The 19,249-nt window shown below is 40.8% G+C and overlaps 1 protein-coding gene across 1 annotated transcript; it reads right to left on the bottom strand.

Annotated features, from left to right (window-relative positions):
• Nucleotides 1-802: 802 nt before the first annotated feature.
• On the bottom strand, nt 803-17,617 carry MLYCD (malonyl-CoA decarboxylase). The gene is made up of 5 exons (XM_083752933.1): nt 16,841-17,617; nt 8,228-8,340; nt 7,910-8,066; nt 6,510-6,659; nt 803-2,238 (listed from the first exon to the last, which is right to left on the bottom strand). The coding sequence occupies exons 1-5, from the start codon at nt 17,423-17,425 to the stop codon at nt 1,705-1,707; spliced, it is 1,539 nt and encodes a 512-aa protein (XP_083609059.1). The 5' UTR covers nt 17,426-17,617; the 3' UTR covers nt 803-1,704.
• Between the last annotated feature and the right edge of the window lie 1,632 nt (nt 17,618-19,249).

Below are 19,249 nucleotides of genomic sequence, written 5' to 3'. Positions count from 1 at the left end.
GAAAGCACACCTAGCAAAGAAGAGAAGGATCGGTGCATATATGCATAAAGCCATGGCAACTACTGTTTAATGAACTATGAGTTTTGTGTGTCCGCCCCTCCCCCAACATCAAACTATAGCATTCTTCTCCAAAGTCTGGTTTGCTTCATAGCTATTCTTGCCTCATTCTTTCAAAGCCTGGCAAGTGTTTGGTGTGGCTAGCAAACCATAGTTAAGGGTATTGTTTTCATTCACAGCACCAAGCTTGGGTTAAAAGAAACTGTTTGTGAGCCAACAATAAAACTTGGCTTCAGATGATCAAAATAAGCATGGTTTAAAAAGCCATAGTTCAATACACAGTAAGTTCAGCATTATGTGTAATCCAGGCCTTTGTGCATCTAAAGTGAGTGAGAAGGCAGTGGCTTGAAAAGTGAATGTAAGGGTGATTGCCCAGAACTGAGGAAAGTGCACACCTAAGCACGAGGCATGTGTGCACCGTTAAAAAGACTGCAGTAAAGCAAGGGTGTCTGAGGCCTGGATGTCATGGGAAATATGGAGGCCCAACATGACCTGAAAAATCATTCAGATGAGGCAGAATTTCAGAAGCTGGTTTGCATGTCAACTAAATCAAAGGCCACACATTTCCAAATATAACATGCCCCTTTTAAAATGAAAGCTTCATGTTCTGAGACGCAGATTCCAGGCTCTCCATCACCTTCATGTCTTCTAAACTGCAGGGTAGCGAGGATCCGTACAACAGAATCAACTTCTGTTAAAGACTTAGCTAAAGTAGCTGCATCACATGAAAAACAGAGAGGGCCTGTTTTCATGGCAAAACCTTATTTTAATGTAGAACATTTCAGATTAATAAATAAATAATTCTGCAAGTTAAAAAATATCATTTATATTCAAAACAAGTGTGTAAACGTCATAAAACACATTACAACTTACTTTTCTCTCTTCGATATTCGAACTCTTGATTTCACTTCTGAAATCATAACTAGTTACTGCAAAGCTGCAGGCACTTCATTCCATATACTTGTTATCTGGAGAGCACTTGAGTAGATGAGCCAAAATACACAAACAAACAAACACCCACCCACACCAAGGTGTTTCCACGCTCCGACCTAGCAAAGCTATAACTCAAGTGGTGGCATTCTGTGCCATGCCAACATGGTTGGCCTGATCAAAGAGTTTAGCATAGAACAGAAGGGAAGGGTGTGTAAAACAAACATCTTATTGGAGTAGTGCTATGAGATGCTGTTTTGTTTGTGCACTTGGACAAAAAGTCTTTCCTTACTTGTCCCTTTTATCTAGTAACTCTGGTATTGATCTCCCTCTCCCTTTAATGTGTCAGAGCACTCAGGTGTTCAGCGACTCTTTTGAAGATGTGGATTAAACAAGGCTATTGATTTGGTGAGCAAGGCGAGGGACAACACACAGTTCATAGGAGTCACCACTGGCTTGCCATTTCACTAAGTATAGTTTACCCAGCTCTTTCAGTTTGCAGGAAGTATCATCCAGAACATAAATGTGCTCTTCCTCTCTGGCAAAGCATGTCAATGCAACAAGAATGGCCTGGCAGTTCAATACTGAATCCTTGATGAGATTAGGGACAGTGTCTGCTGGTTTTATCAGCAACATTCCCGCTTTTTATATACAAACACCACATGACTCTCATTTAATTAAACAGGCATTTGTTGTTTTTTAAGCTGCCTCATTTATTTAAAGTTTGCTGTTCTGTTGAAACTGAGTTACTAAGGATAGAACCTGCTCTGAGGCTTTAATCTGTTTAGTTCCAAGATATGCAGCACTGTTACTCATAGTGTCCTCCAAAAAATAGCGATAGTTGACCATCATTCCGCAAGAGGCAGTGATGCCACGGGGGCTTGTGTCGGCCATCCAGTTCAAACGCCATAACACTGCACCGTTCTGAAGATGGAAGTTTGCCACAGGGTTAAGGGCATAGCCACGGTGCTTCTCTCCATACAGATACCAGGCACACAGTCTCATAAGTGGCTGCTGTAAAGCTCGGACCAGTCTTTCTGACCTCACCCATTCATTGTTTGCTAAGAGGCGCTTTAGAATTTCAACAGCAGGATCTCCTGTGATCTCAGATATTTCTTGATATTCAGGATCTGTGAAAGGATCACATCTGCCTGTCTCCTTGGACTGTGAAGAAAGAAGGCCCAGGAACCATTTGGTGAATCCCGGAATGGGAGACAGAGTAGAGAAGGCTTTGATCTGAGGAAATTCCACCTGCAGTTTTTCAGTTTATAAAGAAAAGCAATCTATTATTATTATTATTATTATTATTATTATTATTATTATTATTATTATTATTATCATCATCTCAGTAGGATAATAGCAAGAACACATACTATGTTTTCCCAGAAACTGGCCAAATCATTTCTTAGAATCAGCAAAGGAAATAGACCAGATCACCTTCATAAATGAGCAGAATGGGACCTTAAGTCAAGAGCATGCTGGTTATGTGAGTTTAATATCCTTTTAGAACCATTTCAGAACACAGTTGGAAAACATACCTACCGAGGTGGGAAAACATTTAAGATACAAATCCCTCATCTCTCATTTCTGTCTAATGAAATAAATATCCTCTGCCCAACATATCAAGTTCTCAAGATCCCAAGACTGAGGTAGTAAATTAAGCTCCCAGCAGGGTAGTTTCCGTACTATAAAGGCTTGATCAGCCATTCTATAACAACTATTAGATGCCGCTCCAAGTATGTGAGATAAGCAACCACTTCTCTTGAAAAACTCAGATGATGCCAAACTGCTTGGGGAACAAAAATATTTATCTTATCGACAGTTTAAATCTGTTTAGCAACAGGACAGCAACAACAGTACACCCCCAAACACACCATCCTCTGCAGAGAAAGAATGTCTCCATTCATCAGACTAAGATTAACTGTGGGGAATTCAGAGTAGCAGTCACCCTGGAAAGGAATCTTCAATTTGAGGGAACAGCAGCAATATGCCTCCCTCTCCTCTGTCTATCTCACACAAAATAAGAGTTAAATAAACAAACTCTGAGTTTAACATATACCAAGTGACTGGTAGTAAGAGGTAGGAGTTAAGAGACTTGAAGCCATCTTTTAGAATAAAGAGTCTGGACAAGGAAGTAAGGCATTCTTATTTCCATTATAACAAAGCTTGTAGCTAAAAATTCAGGTGCCTCTAACCTACACAGAGTATTTATGTGAACAGCATAGTCCACACGGGTGAAATGGGAAAGCTCTGGATCAACTGTATAATTCTATGATTCTAGTACTGTAAGAGCACAGTTGGGTCAGACCAGTTCAGCACTTTGCCTCCACAGTGGCTATAGGAAGCCCACAAGCAGGATGTAAGTGCAACAGCACTCTCCTGTATGTAGAACTTGATGTGTTTTTTAATAGCATTTCTTTTGTTTACAAACAAAAAAGAGTAAACCTCAGCATAATTTATTAAGGCAGAATCTATTTGGAATGGGGGGAGGGATAAGAAAAGCAATCATGTGCTTCTTTTATTTTAAGAAATAACAAGACAAACTGGCAAAACGACCTAGTTTTTGTAGTATCTCATATCTGATAAATGGCTGAGTTTAGAAGCTTATCTTATGTGGCCAGTTCCTGAAGAAAATAATAAATAGATGCAGTAAAGCATGGCCATTTATGCTGCTGCTAAATTGATGTGCTACTTTCCAGGGTTGCTAGTAGAGATCCGTTAATGTTTATTTCCTTGTCAGAAACCCACACTCCATTAAGAAGTAGATGCTGGGTTTATTTTGTTGCTGCTTCTGTAGAAGGTTGCAGATTCCTTTCTATTATCAGTGACTCATCTAAAACAACAATGAACTGCATTAGCCAAGGCAAGGGGGAAAAGAAAGCAATGCCACCATCTTTATCCTGACTATAACAGATTAAAGCAGTCCTTGCCAACAGCCTCACCAGACAGAATAACTCCTCCTTAAAATAAGCTTGGTTTGTTGGTCCTATCTTGCACTTTGCGAAGATTTAACACATATAGTCTTATGACACACTTACAGCCTAAAATTTATTGCAGCATAAGCTTTTATCCGATAGAACCCACTTTATCAGATGCATTGCAAAGTTTTAAAGCTAATTCCTACTGATACCTGGGAAAGGAAACAGAAATCAAAACCTGTGGCCTGCTGTCACACAAAAAAATATTTACTAGAATGACTGCATGCTCCCAATCCTGGACACTGTTTGTGATCTAGTAGCATGACATGTTAATAGGTGATGTTTGCAGCTACCTTTATGAAGAGTGGCAGCTGAAATGCAGTTTCTGAGGCTACAGTGGCATTTACAGACAGAAGTGTCACACTGGGTTAAAGTGAATGGATAAAGGACTGAATAATTTTTACTGGAGAATGGCCTAGTTTTTAAAAAAGTGCAGCATCTTAGGTAACCCTGTTCCTTTTGCAACTTAGATAGATGCCCATTGTGGTTAACCTGGGGCACATCAAAGGCTGCAGGAAAATGATTAAATATTTCATATTGATCATATATCTAGAGACTGTTTACGTGCTACAAATTAACCACAAGAAGCTGTGTGCAAAGGAACACATTTCCTTTTTCTGTACTTACTTTCCTCAAGCTTTCTACAAAAGAACTTGCCTAGCGAGTTTTCTTTTTTCTAACATTACATTTTCAAAAAACTTAGGCTGTGGTTTTGTGTAAAGTGTTAAACTTTCAAGTTACATTGATTATTTTCTGCTGTCTAAGAAAGCTTGGTGTGGGTTTCCTGCCATGTACCCACATACGCAAATATCAAATAAAGGGATGAGCTGCCTTAAGAAGCAAGAGTAACTGAAGAGTCCCCATTCCTTGATAAGACACTTGTCCCTTGCTTAGCTCTTACTGAGCTAAAGTAATATCAGTCTATTTGCTGATGCTAAGAGAGCTCTACACAGTTCTACACTGCTTTGTCAGAGTCCCTGCCCAAATACAAAAATTAATTTAGAAAAGTGTTTTGTTGTGATTTGTTTTACACACAATTGTATTTGCACTCATGTCCTTTTAGTGACAGAACTGCCCCAGCTATTCTTGTTTCTCCTCTTAAACTAACCCACAGTTACTGAAGTTCACAAACATCTCAGGGTTCAAATGGTTAAAATTTCCACCATTCCAGTTCAAACTTCAAAGTATGTCACTTCACATTCTGACACAGCCATGATGGCAATAATTTAACATGCTCTTTTTCTTGGGAAATTAAAAGTTACAGAAGCTTGAAATTAAGTGATTTGGAATTAATCAAATAGATGAGAGAAAACAAAGCAAATAATGATATATCTTATTTTCCCTGCATTGTTTATTCCCCAAAGGATATTTCACATCCAGCCATGAGAAATGTATTACAACACATTAGTATCTATGGGAATGAACCCCAGCAAATGGAGCAGTACCAAGTAATTTAGTTTGGTATTTAAATGAGTAGGCTGCACTCTTAAGACAAATTCCGAAGCATCTGCCTTAAACTAGGTTTAAAGCATACAGTGCTCACACAAAAAACCCGTGGACTTTAACCCAAGTGAACAATCCCAAACCCACTAGGAGTGGTCATTTCCAGAAACCTAAGTTAACAGATGAGGTAGAAGTATTATAGTAAGATTTTCACATTCATTAGATATGACATAAATGATTCTTTGTGACAGGACACCTTGGTAGCAAGTTAACAAACGTTACTTTATCATAATAAAAATGTTTTCCAGGAGATGATCTTCACAATCCTACCATGTTGGGGCTCTTTCAGAATGCCTCATTTCACACACTTGATGAAGGGAAAGTCACACTCTGGCTCTTCCAATATGTGAATTTGACCTAAGCAGTTTCTGAACACAGGAATCTCATTATCAGGAAGTCTGGAAAAGTAGGGTGAACACTACACACTGCTAATTTGGGGCATACTTTTAAGTTTCCTTGCGAATTTCCACAGGGTTCTTTGAGGAGGTGGGCATGGGCCAAACTCTTAAGGTCCCGTGGCTTGTGGTCCCTGGCTTGCATTCCAGAGTGGTCGAGCACATGATTTGCATGCAAGGTTCAATCCCTGGTATTTTAAGGTGAGGCTGCAAAGGATTTCTTCCTGGAACCTTAGAACACTGCTGCTATTCTATGCAGATAATACTGAGCGAGGTGGATCAATGATTTGACTCTGCATAAGGAAGTTTCCTGTGTTCCTATACACTGCATTTCAAGTACAAGTGCCCCAGAAGAAATGAAGATAGTCACACCTCATGTTACATTTGCTTCATGTTACGTTCTTTCAGGTTACATCCCGCGGCGACCCAGAAGTACCAGAAAGGGTTACTTTCGGGTTTCGCCGCTCACAAATGCACACAAGCGCCAAATCGCGCCGCACATCTGTGCAGATACGGTGCTTCAGGTTGTGCTCTTTTCCTGTTGCGAATGGGCATCCAGAACGCATCCCGTTCGCGACCAGAGGTACCACTGTAAATACAAATTTGATTCTAGTGCTATTACCAAATGGCAATTTTTTACACATACCTGCAGTTCCTTAACAACTCGCTTGATGAGGTACGTCCCCAGCTCCACACCCTGCAGGCCCTGCTGAGTCAAACTGATTGAATAGAAAATTGCAGTGGTGATTTTGTTCAGATCCTCAACTTCTAAGGGGGGAATCTCCTTCACTATGGCCTAGAGAAAAATTAACCATAAGTAACATTAGTAACTGCAATCACCATCAAAATTCAACAATTACACATTCTATAACCCACTGAATCCTACATAAGCCAAAATCCTGTGACCCAGAAGACTTTCTTTGCATACTCAGCTGTCATGTTGAGAGTTTAACAAGCAGCTCATGGTGCAGCATTAGGGCTTGATAATAGGAAAACACAAGATGTCAGTGCTCAACTGGGCATGAGCAAGCCCTTCTGTTTGCCTAAAGAAAGTCTCAGGACAGTGGCCAAAGTTTGCTTAAGTCTCCTATTTTCATCAACAGAGTGTAATATTGCTGTGAAGAATGAGCAGTAGCCTAATGCCTAACTCTTTACAGGGCTAAAATGACAACTATTTAATTCTCTGCTACACTGGCTGAATTTGAACATCACACCAAACTACTGCTTGCACTAACCATAGTTCAGAGCTGCTTGTTTGTTTGTGTTTTGCTACTACTCAGCCCTCTCAACCTTGTGTTCAAGCGGCTTCCAGAAGGCAGAGCAACAGCCTCAACTATGGTTTGTCAATTCAGACTTCATACACTGTTCTGAAACCCAACAGGACAAAGAGAAGTATATAAAATGCTTTAACAAATAAACCTTAATTCAAATCAGTTTGCAAATCTACATTAATCTTGCTTTTGTAATTCTGGTTCAGACGATCTGGACACCACATGTAACTATGAATCTACCTTAATTCTAGTTACTATCTCTATGGACAGTTCCATGAAATTTCACAAAAAAATCTTACTTCTAAAGATAACATGCATAAAAGCACTTGCTGCTCTGTTTGACGACTTTCAAAAATATTAGTAAACAAAAGAATAAGAGACATCTAAGAAATAGTATTAAGACAGGCTAATCACTTCCTTAGTCATCAATAGAGAGCAACAACTCACTCTAGGCAACTAAGCATGGAAGCTGCATGAACAATTATTATTCATTATATATTTTTCTTCTTCTTGACCACAAATGATTAACAGAGGTTAGTATAGACAAATGAGCTACTTAACATGCTCACAAAAGCAATTTTTTCATGGAATTATTTGAAATGTTATATTAAGACATTTGTTTCAATCACAAGTTTTCAGTTAGAAAATACTGTTTGATTATGTTTAGGTACTTTATTTCCAAGAATCTGCTTGGAAGTGTTCCATAGTCACATGCTCAAGGCCTGATGATTAATGTGCAACAAAATTTTTCACAAATTAAGTCGAGCAACTATACCTGGATGCTGCTAGATATCTCGTCTGTAAGTGCAACATGCAGAACAACCAACGGCTCACCAGGTATTGCACAGTGGGCAAAGTAATAGCACCTTCTGTAAGATCCAACACGGCGTTTCATGTCCATCCAGTTTCTAACAGGATGTACAGCTTCACTACTGGGGAAAAAATAACAATTACATTTTAACACAGAGAGAAGACACTCACAAAGGTCTGCTCTCTCCCCTAGATTTATTTTGTCATGCAACCTTGAATCTGCATGTGCACATGACTTCCTGAACTCTTAAAAAAGAAGACACCAGCAATTCTTGGCACTTACTCGCTAATCTTTTGAAGAATCTCACAAGGCGACTGCCATGTAACTCGCTCTAAATTTAGGAATCCTGTGGAAAACCATTCTGACAGCATGTTCTTTAACACTCCATTCATTTCCTAAAAATAAGAGGGGGGAAACCATTTTATCAATTCAGCAGTAGAAGCAACATAGCAACATTGTTTCATGACAACCAAGAGGATTGCTTACAGCACTAAACTATTGGCATCTATTCAAAATGAAACCCCCACTGAGTTCAATGAGATTTGCTCCCAGGTAAATGCCTACAGGACTAGAGTCTTAGTCTTCCATTATGTTCAATATAAATTATAATGACTAGTCTTCACCCAAATAAGTATTATTTCATTATTATGTTGAAGCATTTCTATGCAGAAAAGAGATCAGTAAAGTCACACGTCAATATTTTTAAAATCCAACAACAATAACCAACAGATTTTTAAAGTAACAGATTAAAGGGGGCCAAAGCTCAAGATTTAATAACAGAGAGGTCTTTGCCTGGTGCCTGAAATTGTGGGTGCCATGCAAGCTTTATTGGAAGCTGGGCGGGGGGGGTCCATAAATTGAGTGTTATAATTGAGCAGGTCCTTTCTCTGGTCACTACCCACCTCACCTCAGATGACAGGAACACTGCTTGCATGTTTTGGCAATCACTTTTTTTCAACTGAATTAAATTGAATGGTCTTTCACAGCCTACTCTATATATACTTCCTGGAGAATTCTGCCATAAGGACATGACAGAAGAAATATAATTAAATGTGATGCAATCACCAGCTTATGTGTTAACTTTAGATAACAGCCTTTCCAAAAACAGAAAAAGGAGTCAAGGAGTTATATATTTTTTATTTTTTAAAAAAATTATTTATGTATGTATAAATAAAGCAAGAAGCTATGTTTGATCCCTGCAGTAGTATTTCTCAAGTGCAGCTTAGGTAACCTGTCTGCTAGCCCATCCTAGCCAATGGCCAATAATGAGCTCTGCTGTACTGTTTAAGGCCAATGCATGGAGGATCAGGCAAAACTATGCCTCCTACTGCCACACATTTGTGGACTAGGAGGTTGGTGGAAAGGAGATGAAGATACCCTGCAGCTGTGGCCCTGTTCACACTGATGAAATCATGTCAAACCGTGAGGGACCTTGAAAGACATCCTTGCAAGTCCTCTGGCATAGTAAGATGTTTTTCAACTGGTGTGCAGAATGTAAACTGAATAAAACATTTAAAAACCCATACAAAAGTGTCTGTTTATAGAAATAAAGGCACCCACCAATGAACAGTGTAGTAAATGACAGCTGCCACAAGTTATCACCCCTTGCAATGTCAGCTGGAGCATCATTGCTCCAAAGGGACATCCACTGCTGAGGGTTTAGCATCAAGGCAACTCAACCTCTTGGGAAGCATTTTAAAAAAAGCTCTCCTGCCTGTCTTGGTACTTGAATTTTCTGCAATTTATGGCTAGACTCAGAATGACCTTGGGAGCATTTTCTAGTGCAGTCAGTTACTGGCTTTCCAAAGAATCCCCTAGAGTTTAATTCCCAACACTGCATTGTTGTATGAAGTATATGCTTAAAAACAAGTTTACTGGGGATGGGGTGGGGGACAGACTAAGTAATTTTAAAATAAACACAAAATAGTGGAGACTGACCTGAGGCTTGTGATGAATAGAGAACAGCTAACAATCCTTCTTGAAATATTTTACAGCTAGCAATTCCTTCTTTTTTGAATGGTAATATTGCTATAATACAGAGCAAATGTTTAACATTCTCTGAAACCATGTATGAGGGTGTATTTGTTAAGTGTCTGCAAATTGTTGAAGGGGGTAATCCATAAAAATACTGTTTAGATTCCTCTGCCACAGACCTCAGTTTAAGCAAATAAATATAGTGGGATATTTTACAGAAAACAACAATTCAACCAGCAGGAGACATTAGGGTGATGAGGTAGTTTGCCGCTACCAAATACTCAAGACATCCTCACCTACCTGATGATTTATTGAAAAATGCACAGCACAGTTTCATGAACTGAGATCTCAGAACAATCTCAGCAAAGCACAGACATCTGCCATAATGCTCTTACAAGAATAAAAAATGAAGTACTTAAAGGAATACATCAGAGAGTTTTCACTTGACCAAGGTAATTACTTCCAAAACCCCAAAATGAAAGCTTTTCTATCAAAAACAACAGATTATCCTTTTATACACTATATTCACTACTGGATTAGTATACTAGCTCTGAGTAGTATACACCATAGACATACTTCATTCTACAGTAATCCATCGATGGCATTAAGTTAAATTAATTATTGTCTCCCGAAAGACACCAGAGCAGCAAAAGTCAATCTTATATCCTAGCTCTAAACGCTTCATTCACAGATACACACATTTTGTTTAAACTTAAATTAACTATTCTGTTCCACATTAAGACAGATACAGTGGTACCTCGGGCTAAGAAGTTAATTCGTTATGGAGGTCCGTTCTTAACCTGAAACTGTTCTTAACCTGAAGCACCACTTTAGCTAATGGAGCCTCCCGCTGCTGCCATGCCGCCGCCAATGCCGCCACCGTGCCACTGCCGTGCGATTTCTGTTCTCATCCTGAAGCAAAGTTCTTAACCTGAGGTATTACTTCCGGGTTAGCGGAGTCTGTAACTTGAAGCGTTTGTAACCTGGGGTACCACTGTACTTACTTTAATTATGTCTTTTAACTCTCTCTTTTCAGAATTGGCAATATCAAGTTTGGTGCTTTCCCTTCTGTATGCAAATTATGTTCTGAGTGTCATAAATATCACATAAATTTAACATCACAGTCCCAATGGTGGTGCCCTCAGAATCCTATCAGAGCATCCACCAAGCTTTTTAATTACATCCAGGCCAAATTACAAATTATAATGGCAACAGTCAAATTTCTGCTTCATTTCCCTCCCCCTCCCCCAAATTGTTTGCTTTGCCCTCCTACCATTCTGATTGGCCAGAAGACTTGAAAAAGAGGAGAGATAATAGTTATATCTGTTGGGGGTAGTCAGTTAGAACTGTTCTTTCTCCTAATTGGCTGCCATCAGCAAAGAAAACAGTTCCAATCGGAAGCTACCAGAAACAGGACACATTGATGCCAAAGAGAAAAAGTACAATGTAGCAGCTGTGCCTCAGTGCAAGGCAGATAGCTAAAGGGGGAAAGGAAGAGCATCTAGGAGCAAGAGAGTCCATGTATGCATAGCTGACTGTGGAGAAAGAAACAGATGAGAAAGGATAAGTTGGTTGGCAAAGGGAGAATTTGCTTTTTGTAAAACAGCTGTTTTGTCTGGGAAAGGGAGAGAAAGAAATGCATTTTGTGAGATGGGTGTATTGCATGGGAGAGAGAAGCCACATCAGTCACTTTGTGAGGGAGCCCACTATGCTCTCTCATTAATTCCAAATGTGCCCACAAGCTCAAAAGGCCTGTGGATTCCTATTCTAATCCAACAGAAGTGTTCCCTTTGCCTTGCAATTGAAAAGTCAAGGCTACAATCCCCCAAATATTCCACAGAAAGCAGAAAAGCTTCAGCAGCATGTCTGCTGTAGATAAAACAAACACATTATGATCAGGAAGAACCTATTACAGTTCTGAGTCTACTAACTCCAAATCAGTAAGAGAAACTGAAAACCTAATGCCTCCAGAATTAACATTCTTGTCCTTTGCAAGAAGTCTAGCTCAGATGGCAAGACATGAATCCAGATAGAATTTCTACAGCATCACATATGAAGCAGAAAATTATTGTTCTTTCCAAAAACCTAAGAAACATATTTAATGAGTATGGTCAATGCATTTCTTATATAAGCTCATTATTGGAGAAGAAAGTCTGAAATAATTTTTGCTTTATGCTGCTTCTACTTCCTAATACACAATTTAATATATTCTGGGTTACCTAATCCTGGACCAACGCAAGTGATTCTTGCGCAGTCATATGCAGACAGCCTTCTGCTTATGAGGATGTTTCTAATGTGCGACAATATAATATCATTAGAAGCTTCATTAGAACAAAAGGGTAGCCCTCCTTCCCAATTTAAGTTGGGGATGATGGGGTAATGGAGAAACAATCAGTTGTGAACCATTGACTTAATGCATAAAAATTAAAGCAGTTCTTCTAACCTCCATTAAGAAAAACTCAGAATATTGTAATGCAGGTTGTCATTAATTTTAGTTACTTGGAGTTAACTACCTTTTCTCTAAATTAACGTTTGAAGACTACTAGTGAAGTTGCAGTTGTGGATCTGGATGTTCCTGTGGTAAAGGGAGATAATAGCAGCAGAACTGAGAGTACATGCAAACTTCTATATTTGGTGCAGGGCTGCTTGCTTCTGTTATATTTCTGTATTTTGGATCTACTAGTGGCAATATGGTCTCCATATGTTTTGTGCTGCTTTAAAATGTTGATTTTTATTGTAGTTTCTGTGTTTGTTTCTGATGTTTTTATTATGTAAACCACTCTGTGATGTCTTTGAAATATCGAGCAGTATATAAATCACCTAAATAAATAAATAAATAAATAAATGTCAGCTTCTATAATGGATATGTAATAGCACACAAGGGTTGCCATGATGCATGTAAACCTAAATGAGCAATTAAAAAAATCAGAATTTCAAGCTGTTAGCTCCTTGTAAAGGGCACTTTGAAAGTTATTGTCCTCACTGAAATATAAATAACAGCAAAATCTCCTCTTGACTGTTTGCCTTATTTAAATATTGAGCTAGAATTTCTACAATCCCCGTTTCACTTGCAAAGGTCTGACTGCTTAGTCAGATACTGGTGTCACGACCATTTTTAGAAACAATATTATTGTGCTGTCCACATGGTTTACTATTGTTTTGACTACGGAGATGTGTAAAACTTTATAGGCGATGAGACTTAAAGAGGAGCTCTGGGGCACATCATGCCTTGAAAGAAAAGCAAAATCTCCTTGGCGCTTAAAAATAGATGGTCTTCCGTGCTACCAAAGGACATTTTTTATACTCTCAGGGAAATTCTTTTTACCATAAAATGTACAGTTGAACTTTTGCTGGTAGATATGCCTGAATAGAAGTGCTGTACCTAGGTCACAAGAATCTATCATCTTCCACAAATTCAGCAGGAAGACATTTACTGTTTCTTAGCAACTAGTCACTAAGGAGTAGAGTCATTTTCTCTGGGCCATTGCTCTTGATCCTGGTGACTGTTTAACCTTAGAATACTATCCTTGAATACAAATCTATCCATATTTTGAGGGATGTGCATTCTCTCTCGATATAAACTCCACTATTCATTGTTCACATAATGCAACATTCAACATTTCTACTTATATGCTCCAAGCTATAGGAACAGGCTACAGTTCTACTGCTGCCGAGGACAATTTGTTCATCATGAGTAGTAGGGCTCCAATGACCTCAGCCTCGGTCACACTAGCAAGACCAGCAAGATGAGGACTACAAATCATGTCTAAAAACATATAATTCAGTCATATTCCAACAGCACTTGTATCTTGATGACCAAACAATCTTATTTATGACTGCAATATACTCAGTCATGCATTGGATAGAAGTAGTGCCATTAAGGGAGAGAATAAATAAATGCTGTGAACGTGTGGAAACTATTGCTGGTGATGGCCTCATCCTACAAGATGCTGTAGCAGCTCCTGGGATTATGTATGAAAATTCCAGAACTCACAATAGGCCACCTCAGCAGTCACTGACTCTACTACACCAGTATTTGTTGCCCTGCCCTGGCTGCAGCATACTAATGCAGCACAAGAGGACTCACTTGATCAGTGCTTGGGCATGTAAGAAGCTCAACAAGATATGTTAAAACGCCATTTGATGGCTCAAAAGCAGGATCTTCAACAAGGATTAACTGTTCTCCTGACACATGTGGCAGAACTGCTACTCTACAGGAAGCTATTTAGACTGAAGTTACTAAAGCAGGTTTATAGGATAAGGCTTCTGGAGCTTCCAATTTGTAGTGCTGAATTAACCAGATATAAAACCCCATATAACTAGAGCACAGTTTGTCATTTTAAAATGAGGTTTTGGGAACATTCTGTTTGTTCCTGCTAAACTGTATCTATGTGGATGGGGAAAATATTTAACCGCTGATGCTTCCATCTTTTAGAAAGGCTACTAGTTAGCTAAGAGGAGCTGCAGCCAAAAAATTTAGGTCCAGGAAAAGGGTACCAATATCTGGGCAGAAGCAGCAAGCTTCTAGAAAGCATCAGCATCTGTACAATAATGGAACTAAACAGTAGTGTTATTCAATGTCTCTGTCCAGGGGGCTGGGGATCAGCATTTGCTGCCAGCCTACCACTGCCAAAGGATACTGCTGAAACAAACCAGTGAAGAAGGATGAAGGACTTGTGTTCTGACTATTATTCCTACACTCTGAACTAGATATGTAATACTTGTAATTATAAACAGCTTGTTTCTTACAAGTATGAGCTGTACAATATGCAGCAGAATCTTTAAAAATATAGACACTGGTCCAGGTGTATGAAGTGGCATGTATAAAAAGTATTACAAAAACATTTTTTCTCAACAGACTCTCTGGTCAAACTTCTTAAAATCTAGAGTATATGTCATGTATCTTGCCTAACATCAAGGCTAGTGCAGAAATAGTTGAATTGCACCTCTTGCGTTTCATTCAGCATTCATTGCCAAGGCCAAACATATTATTAGCACATCATGTGCTGATCTGAAGCAGCTGAAAACAGAACCCTGGCACTGACACACAAACTTTGCCCTAGTAAGCGTGTTTGCCAGTGCTGTATATGAGTATCAGACATTTTACACACATAACTGTGTGACCATTCCACACACAACCTCCCACATATTGCATGAATGAACCTGCCCCCATTTACCCCATCTCACCCTGGTCTAACATCCCATACATATAAGGAACAAATATGTGTCAAATTTTCACTCTCCGGAATTTTTAAAAAACTTTTCCCTATATGTTGGGAAGGGAACTTCTGTGGCAGGGAGCCTGCTGTACTCATGTAGTCTCCCCACAAGATTTAGAACCCTGATCTTCGGTGCAGGAGTAGGCATTGAGGTAGGACTGAAGAGTTTGGGAAGTGTGAAATAGAACATAGTTTATATTTTGTGGTAGGATAAGTTGTAGTAATAGTCCTCTTGAGGTGTTGAAACCTTATGGGATGAAGGGGACAGTGGGGATGAGCCTTTTGACCCTGATGCTGGCTTCATCAACTTTAACATTTTGGGAAGGGAACTTCTGTCACGGGGAGCCTTCTCTTCACTACCAGCATTTATCTGCATCTATAGAATGCCCCATCAGATCTAGTTAAAAACAACAACACCCAAGCAGAATAAAATGCAATCACATCATGGAGTCTAAACTTCACTCAAATGGAGAGCAAAGACTCCCAGGGCAATGAAGTAAAGAGTGGGTCAGATCAAACTGGTAGGCTTCATGACATTTCCAAAGCTTGTCAGGCTGTTCACTCTTGCAGCCGGCCTCACTTCCATACTTTTAACAGCAGCCTGCCACAAAGGGAAACCAGGCGATGTTCTTGGCATGAAGTTCCAGGAAGGTCATCACCTGCTTAATTTCAGTGTATCAGATTGCAGCAGCACAGAAATAGAGCTATAAAAAACTGGGGAATGTGCAATCTAGAAAGATATGCAGATTTGGACTACACTGAGTCTTCAGTCAGAGGAAAAACTGACTGGAGATGTAAGCTGTCAATAACACCTCCCTTTGCACCGTTGATTCCTTCACCTCCTACCTCAAAGTTATGCTGTTCAATTGAATACTGTTTTTACCTCTACAGCACTAAAATTTGGGGTTGCCCAAAAAGACTGACTTAAAGTAGCACAGATGAGACAGAGTCCTTCACACAATTTATCATTAACTTATGGCTTTGACACAAGATTATGTTGATGGCTGCTGGTTGAGATGACTTTTAAAAATTAAGACAGCCTTATCAACCTCACAGGGCTGTTGTATACATTCGCCATCCCAATAGCTTAAATTTCTCTGGCTTATAATAAACAAGTTTATGAAGCAATTTAAATAAAAATAAGAGACATATTCAAAAATAACAAAGACAACCCCCAAAGTGAAAACACTGAAGAACTATGGGTGCAGGAAAAAAACAGTGATATATGCCTTTTAACTAATAATAATTACGGTAAATTTCAATGAATTTCTGCCTGCAAGGCTGTTTTTAAAGGAGAAGAGTTGGAGCTCGGAGGATGTCTACCTTCCCCATTACTGTGCATGCAAACAAACCTCCCTTCAGACCACATATTACTGATATATGTGTGTTGCTGTTGTTTTAAATAAAAATAGCTTTAACTTAATCTGTTTAAAATTAATACTGGGAGGCGCCTTGGGTCTTGCACTGGGAGAAAGGCGGGGTGTAAATAAAGCAATTAATGAATACATTGTAAGCCGCTTACGAGATGTGTAACAGTAGGCGGTACGAAATATGGGCTGCAACCAACTAAGCCTTATTCAAGAGTAGACACACTGAAATTAATAGACACGGCGAACTTGCGTCTCTGTGTTTTCCACTGGTCTCCTCTGAGTTACACATACATATTTGAAGGAAAGGAAAGGAAAACCCTCCCGGGGCTCACCCTGACATGCGGCCCTTCGGCCTCCCTGGCCGCCAGGGCTTCGAGCAGGTCCCTGCGGAGCTCCACCAGGAAGCGGAGGCCGCCCTCCTGCCTGCCGAGGTGCTGGAAGAGGCCCCGGTAGCGCGGCGTGAGGTAGTGGCGGAGCCGGTCCTCGGCCTGCAGGAGGGCGCCGGGTTCGTGCTCCCCTTTCTCCCCAGCCGCCTCTTGTTGCTGCTGCTGCAGCAGCCGGGCCACCTTCCCGCTCACTTCGGCCACCCGGCCGTGCTCGACGCCGAAGTCGCGGGCCAGGCGGCTCAGCAGCTCGGCCCTCGGCCTGCCGCTCTCCAGGGCGCGGTAGTAGCGCATGAACTCCGCGCTGCGCTGCTCCAGGGCGGCCCCGGCTGGCGCCGCCACTTTCTCCCGGGTCTCGTAAGGCGGCAGCGGCGGGACCGCGCGGCTCAGAGCTTCCTCCATGGCCGTCGGGCCTGGGAAGGCTGCGGTTGCCATGGCGACGACGCTAGGCCGCGGCCTGCCGGAAGAGCGGAGAACGAGGTGGCGGAACAGCTGGTGCTGCGCCGATGCCACGCACGGCCCCGCGCGGCGCATTATAAAGCCCAGCGAACCTTTCCCCTCGTTTGTCGGAATCCCAAATTCGGTATACACTCTGGCAAGTCAATGGGGCTGCAGGCCTTCCTCTTAGCACTCTCAGGGGGCGGAAGAAAAACAAAGAAGGGGATTGGACTACTGAGGTCGCCATGTCTTGTCGCGGCCAATAGCAACAGACTAGGGGCGGAGGAAACATGTAAGCCGTCCTAAGTGTGGCGGAACTTGCTGCAGCAAGGAGATCTCTGACATGTTGAGAGTGGCAAAGGTGGGGCGGGGGTGTGGAACCGCCTAATTCTATCCCTAGCCCTCAACTTCAAAAAGAATATAGATCTAAAAAATACAAGACAATATTCTGAAAGTACAAAAGAGGCTTTCCCAATTTAGTGCCTCCCTAGGAAATTTGGAAAGCAGCTCCTATATTCCGAAACTACAAAACAGACTTTCCCAATCAAGTGCCTTCCTAGGAAGCTGTTATATAAAAGAAACAGATAGGTAGCCGTGTTGGTCTGCCATAGTCAAAACAATTTTTTCCCCCTTCCAGTAGCACCTTAAAGACCAACTAAGTTAGTTCTTGGTATGAGCTTTCGTGTGCATGCACGAAAAGGTATCTGAAGAAGTGTGCATGCACATGAAAGCTCATACCAAGAACTAACTTAGTTGGTCTTTAAGGTGCTACTGGAAGGGAAAAAAATTATATAAAAGAAAGATCAGCAACTCTGTTCAAGAAGACCCCGTGTGCAGCAACTGTGGAAATAAAGATGAAGTCCATTCCAAGAGGACATTAGGTAAGGAACTGAAAATGCAAAGAGGATGTCATCACACAGACAACTGGATCTGGCTGTGGAGCAACATCACTAAGAATGAACAAACCTGATTCTGAGCAAGGGCAATGCTTCCTCAATAGGGTTGACCTGAACTAGCTTTGAAATTTATCAAAGACTTTTTCGTTTGCAGAAAAGGAGAGTTAGAAGTGTCGTGACAGAAGTTTGTAAAACTATGCATGGCATGGAGAAAGTGGCTAGAGAACATTTTTTCTCCCTTTCACTTAACACCAGGGAATCCAAATAAAACACTTCTTCATGCAGCATGTAAGTAAACTATGGAATTTGCTGCCATCAAGAGATTGTGATGGTCACCACCTTGTATGGCATTAAAATAATATTACCTTCATGGAAAATAAGGCTATCAGTGGCTACTAGCCATGATGGCTGTGCCAGAGCCTCCAAAGTCAGGTGCAGTAATGTTCCTGAATATCAGTTCCTAGAAAATGCAGGAAGCAAGAATTCTCAGGTCCTGCTTGCAGGTTTCCCACGGACAGGTTCGTGCAGAGGGGAAGGGGACATCTGGGCACACTTGACCTCGGCCTCGGAAGGCTAAGCCAATTGGCTGCATTTTCTTCTTCCTTTAGTTTATAACTTTGGCCACTGTGAGAACAAGCAATGGTGGTCTGGGATGTTCTTCTGGGGGCTTCCATCTGACAGACTTAGGCACTGTGTTCTCCTGATCTCCAGCAATCAGCTCAGGACCCTGAACTTGGCCTACCTCTTTGAATTGGTGCTGGATTTATGGGCCATGACAGGTTTGCAGCAAACACTTGAGGAGGGCTATTATCAGATGGTAATGGGCAGCTTACAGAAAGATATAAGCTCCTAGACACTTCCTGCCCTTAGGTTCACAATCTAAGAAGATAAGAGGCAAGGAATGAGAGGTAGGAGGGGAAAGCAATCTCAAGCACATGTTCTTAAATCTGTAGCCAATGTCAGTGGTGAGTCTGGTGGTCCTGCCCTTAAGAATATAAGAAGAGGCATGCTGGATCAGGACATT

This window comes from Podarcis gaigeae, assembly GCF_964106915.1.
Source record: "Podarcis gaigeae genome assembly, chromosome: 8".
Lineage (NCBI taxonomy): Eukaryota > Metazoa > Chordata > Lepidosauria > Squamata > Lacertidae > Podarcis > Podarcis gaigeae.
Note: the sequence above shows the minus strand (reverse complement) of the source record. Positions and strands in the feature narration are given on the sequence as shown.

Coding starts and splice junctions, on each gene's coding strand:
- MLYCD (XM_083752933.1), bottom strand. CDS start 17,425: ATGCGCCGCGCGGGGCCGTGCGTGGCATCGGCGCAGCACCAGCTGTTC. Junction 8,341..16,840: donor CCGAAGGGCCGCATGTCAGG/GTGAGCCCCGGG, acceptor TCTTATTTTTAG/GAAATGAATGGAGTGTTAAA. Junction 8,067..8,227: donor ATTCTTCAAAAGATTAGCGA/GTAAGTGCCAAG, acceptor TTTTTTCCCCAG/TAGTGAAGCTGTACATCCTG.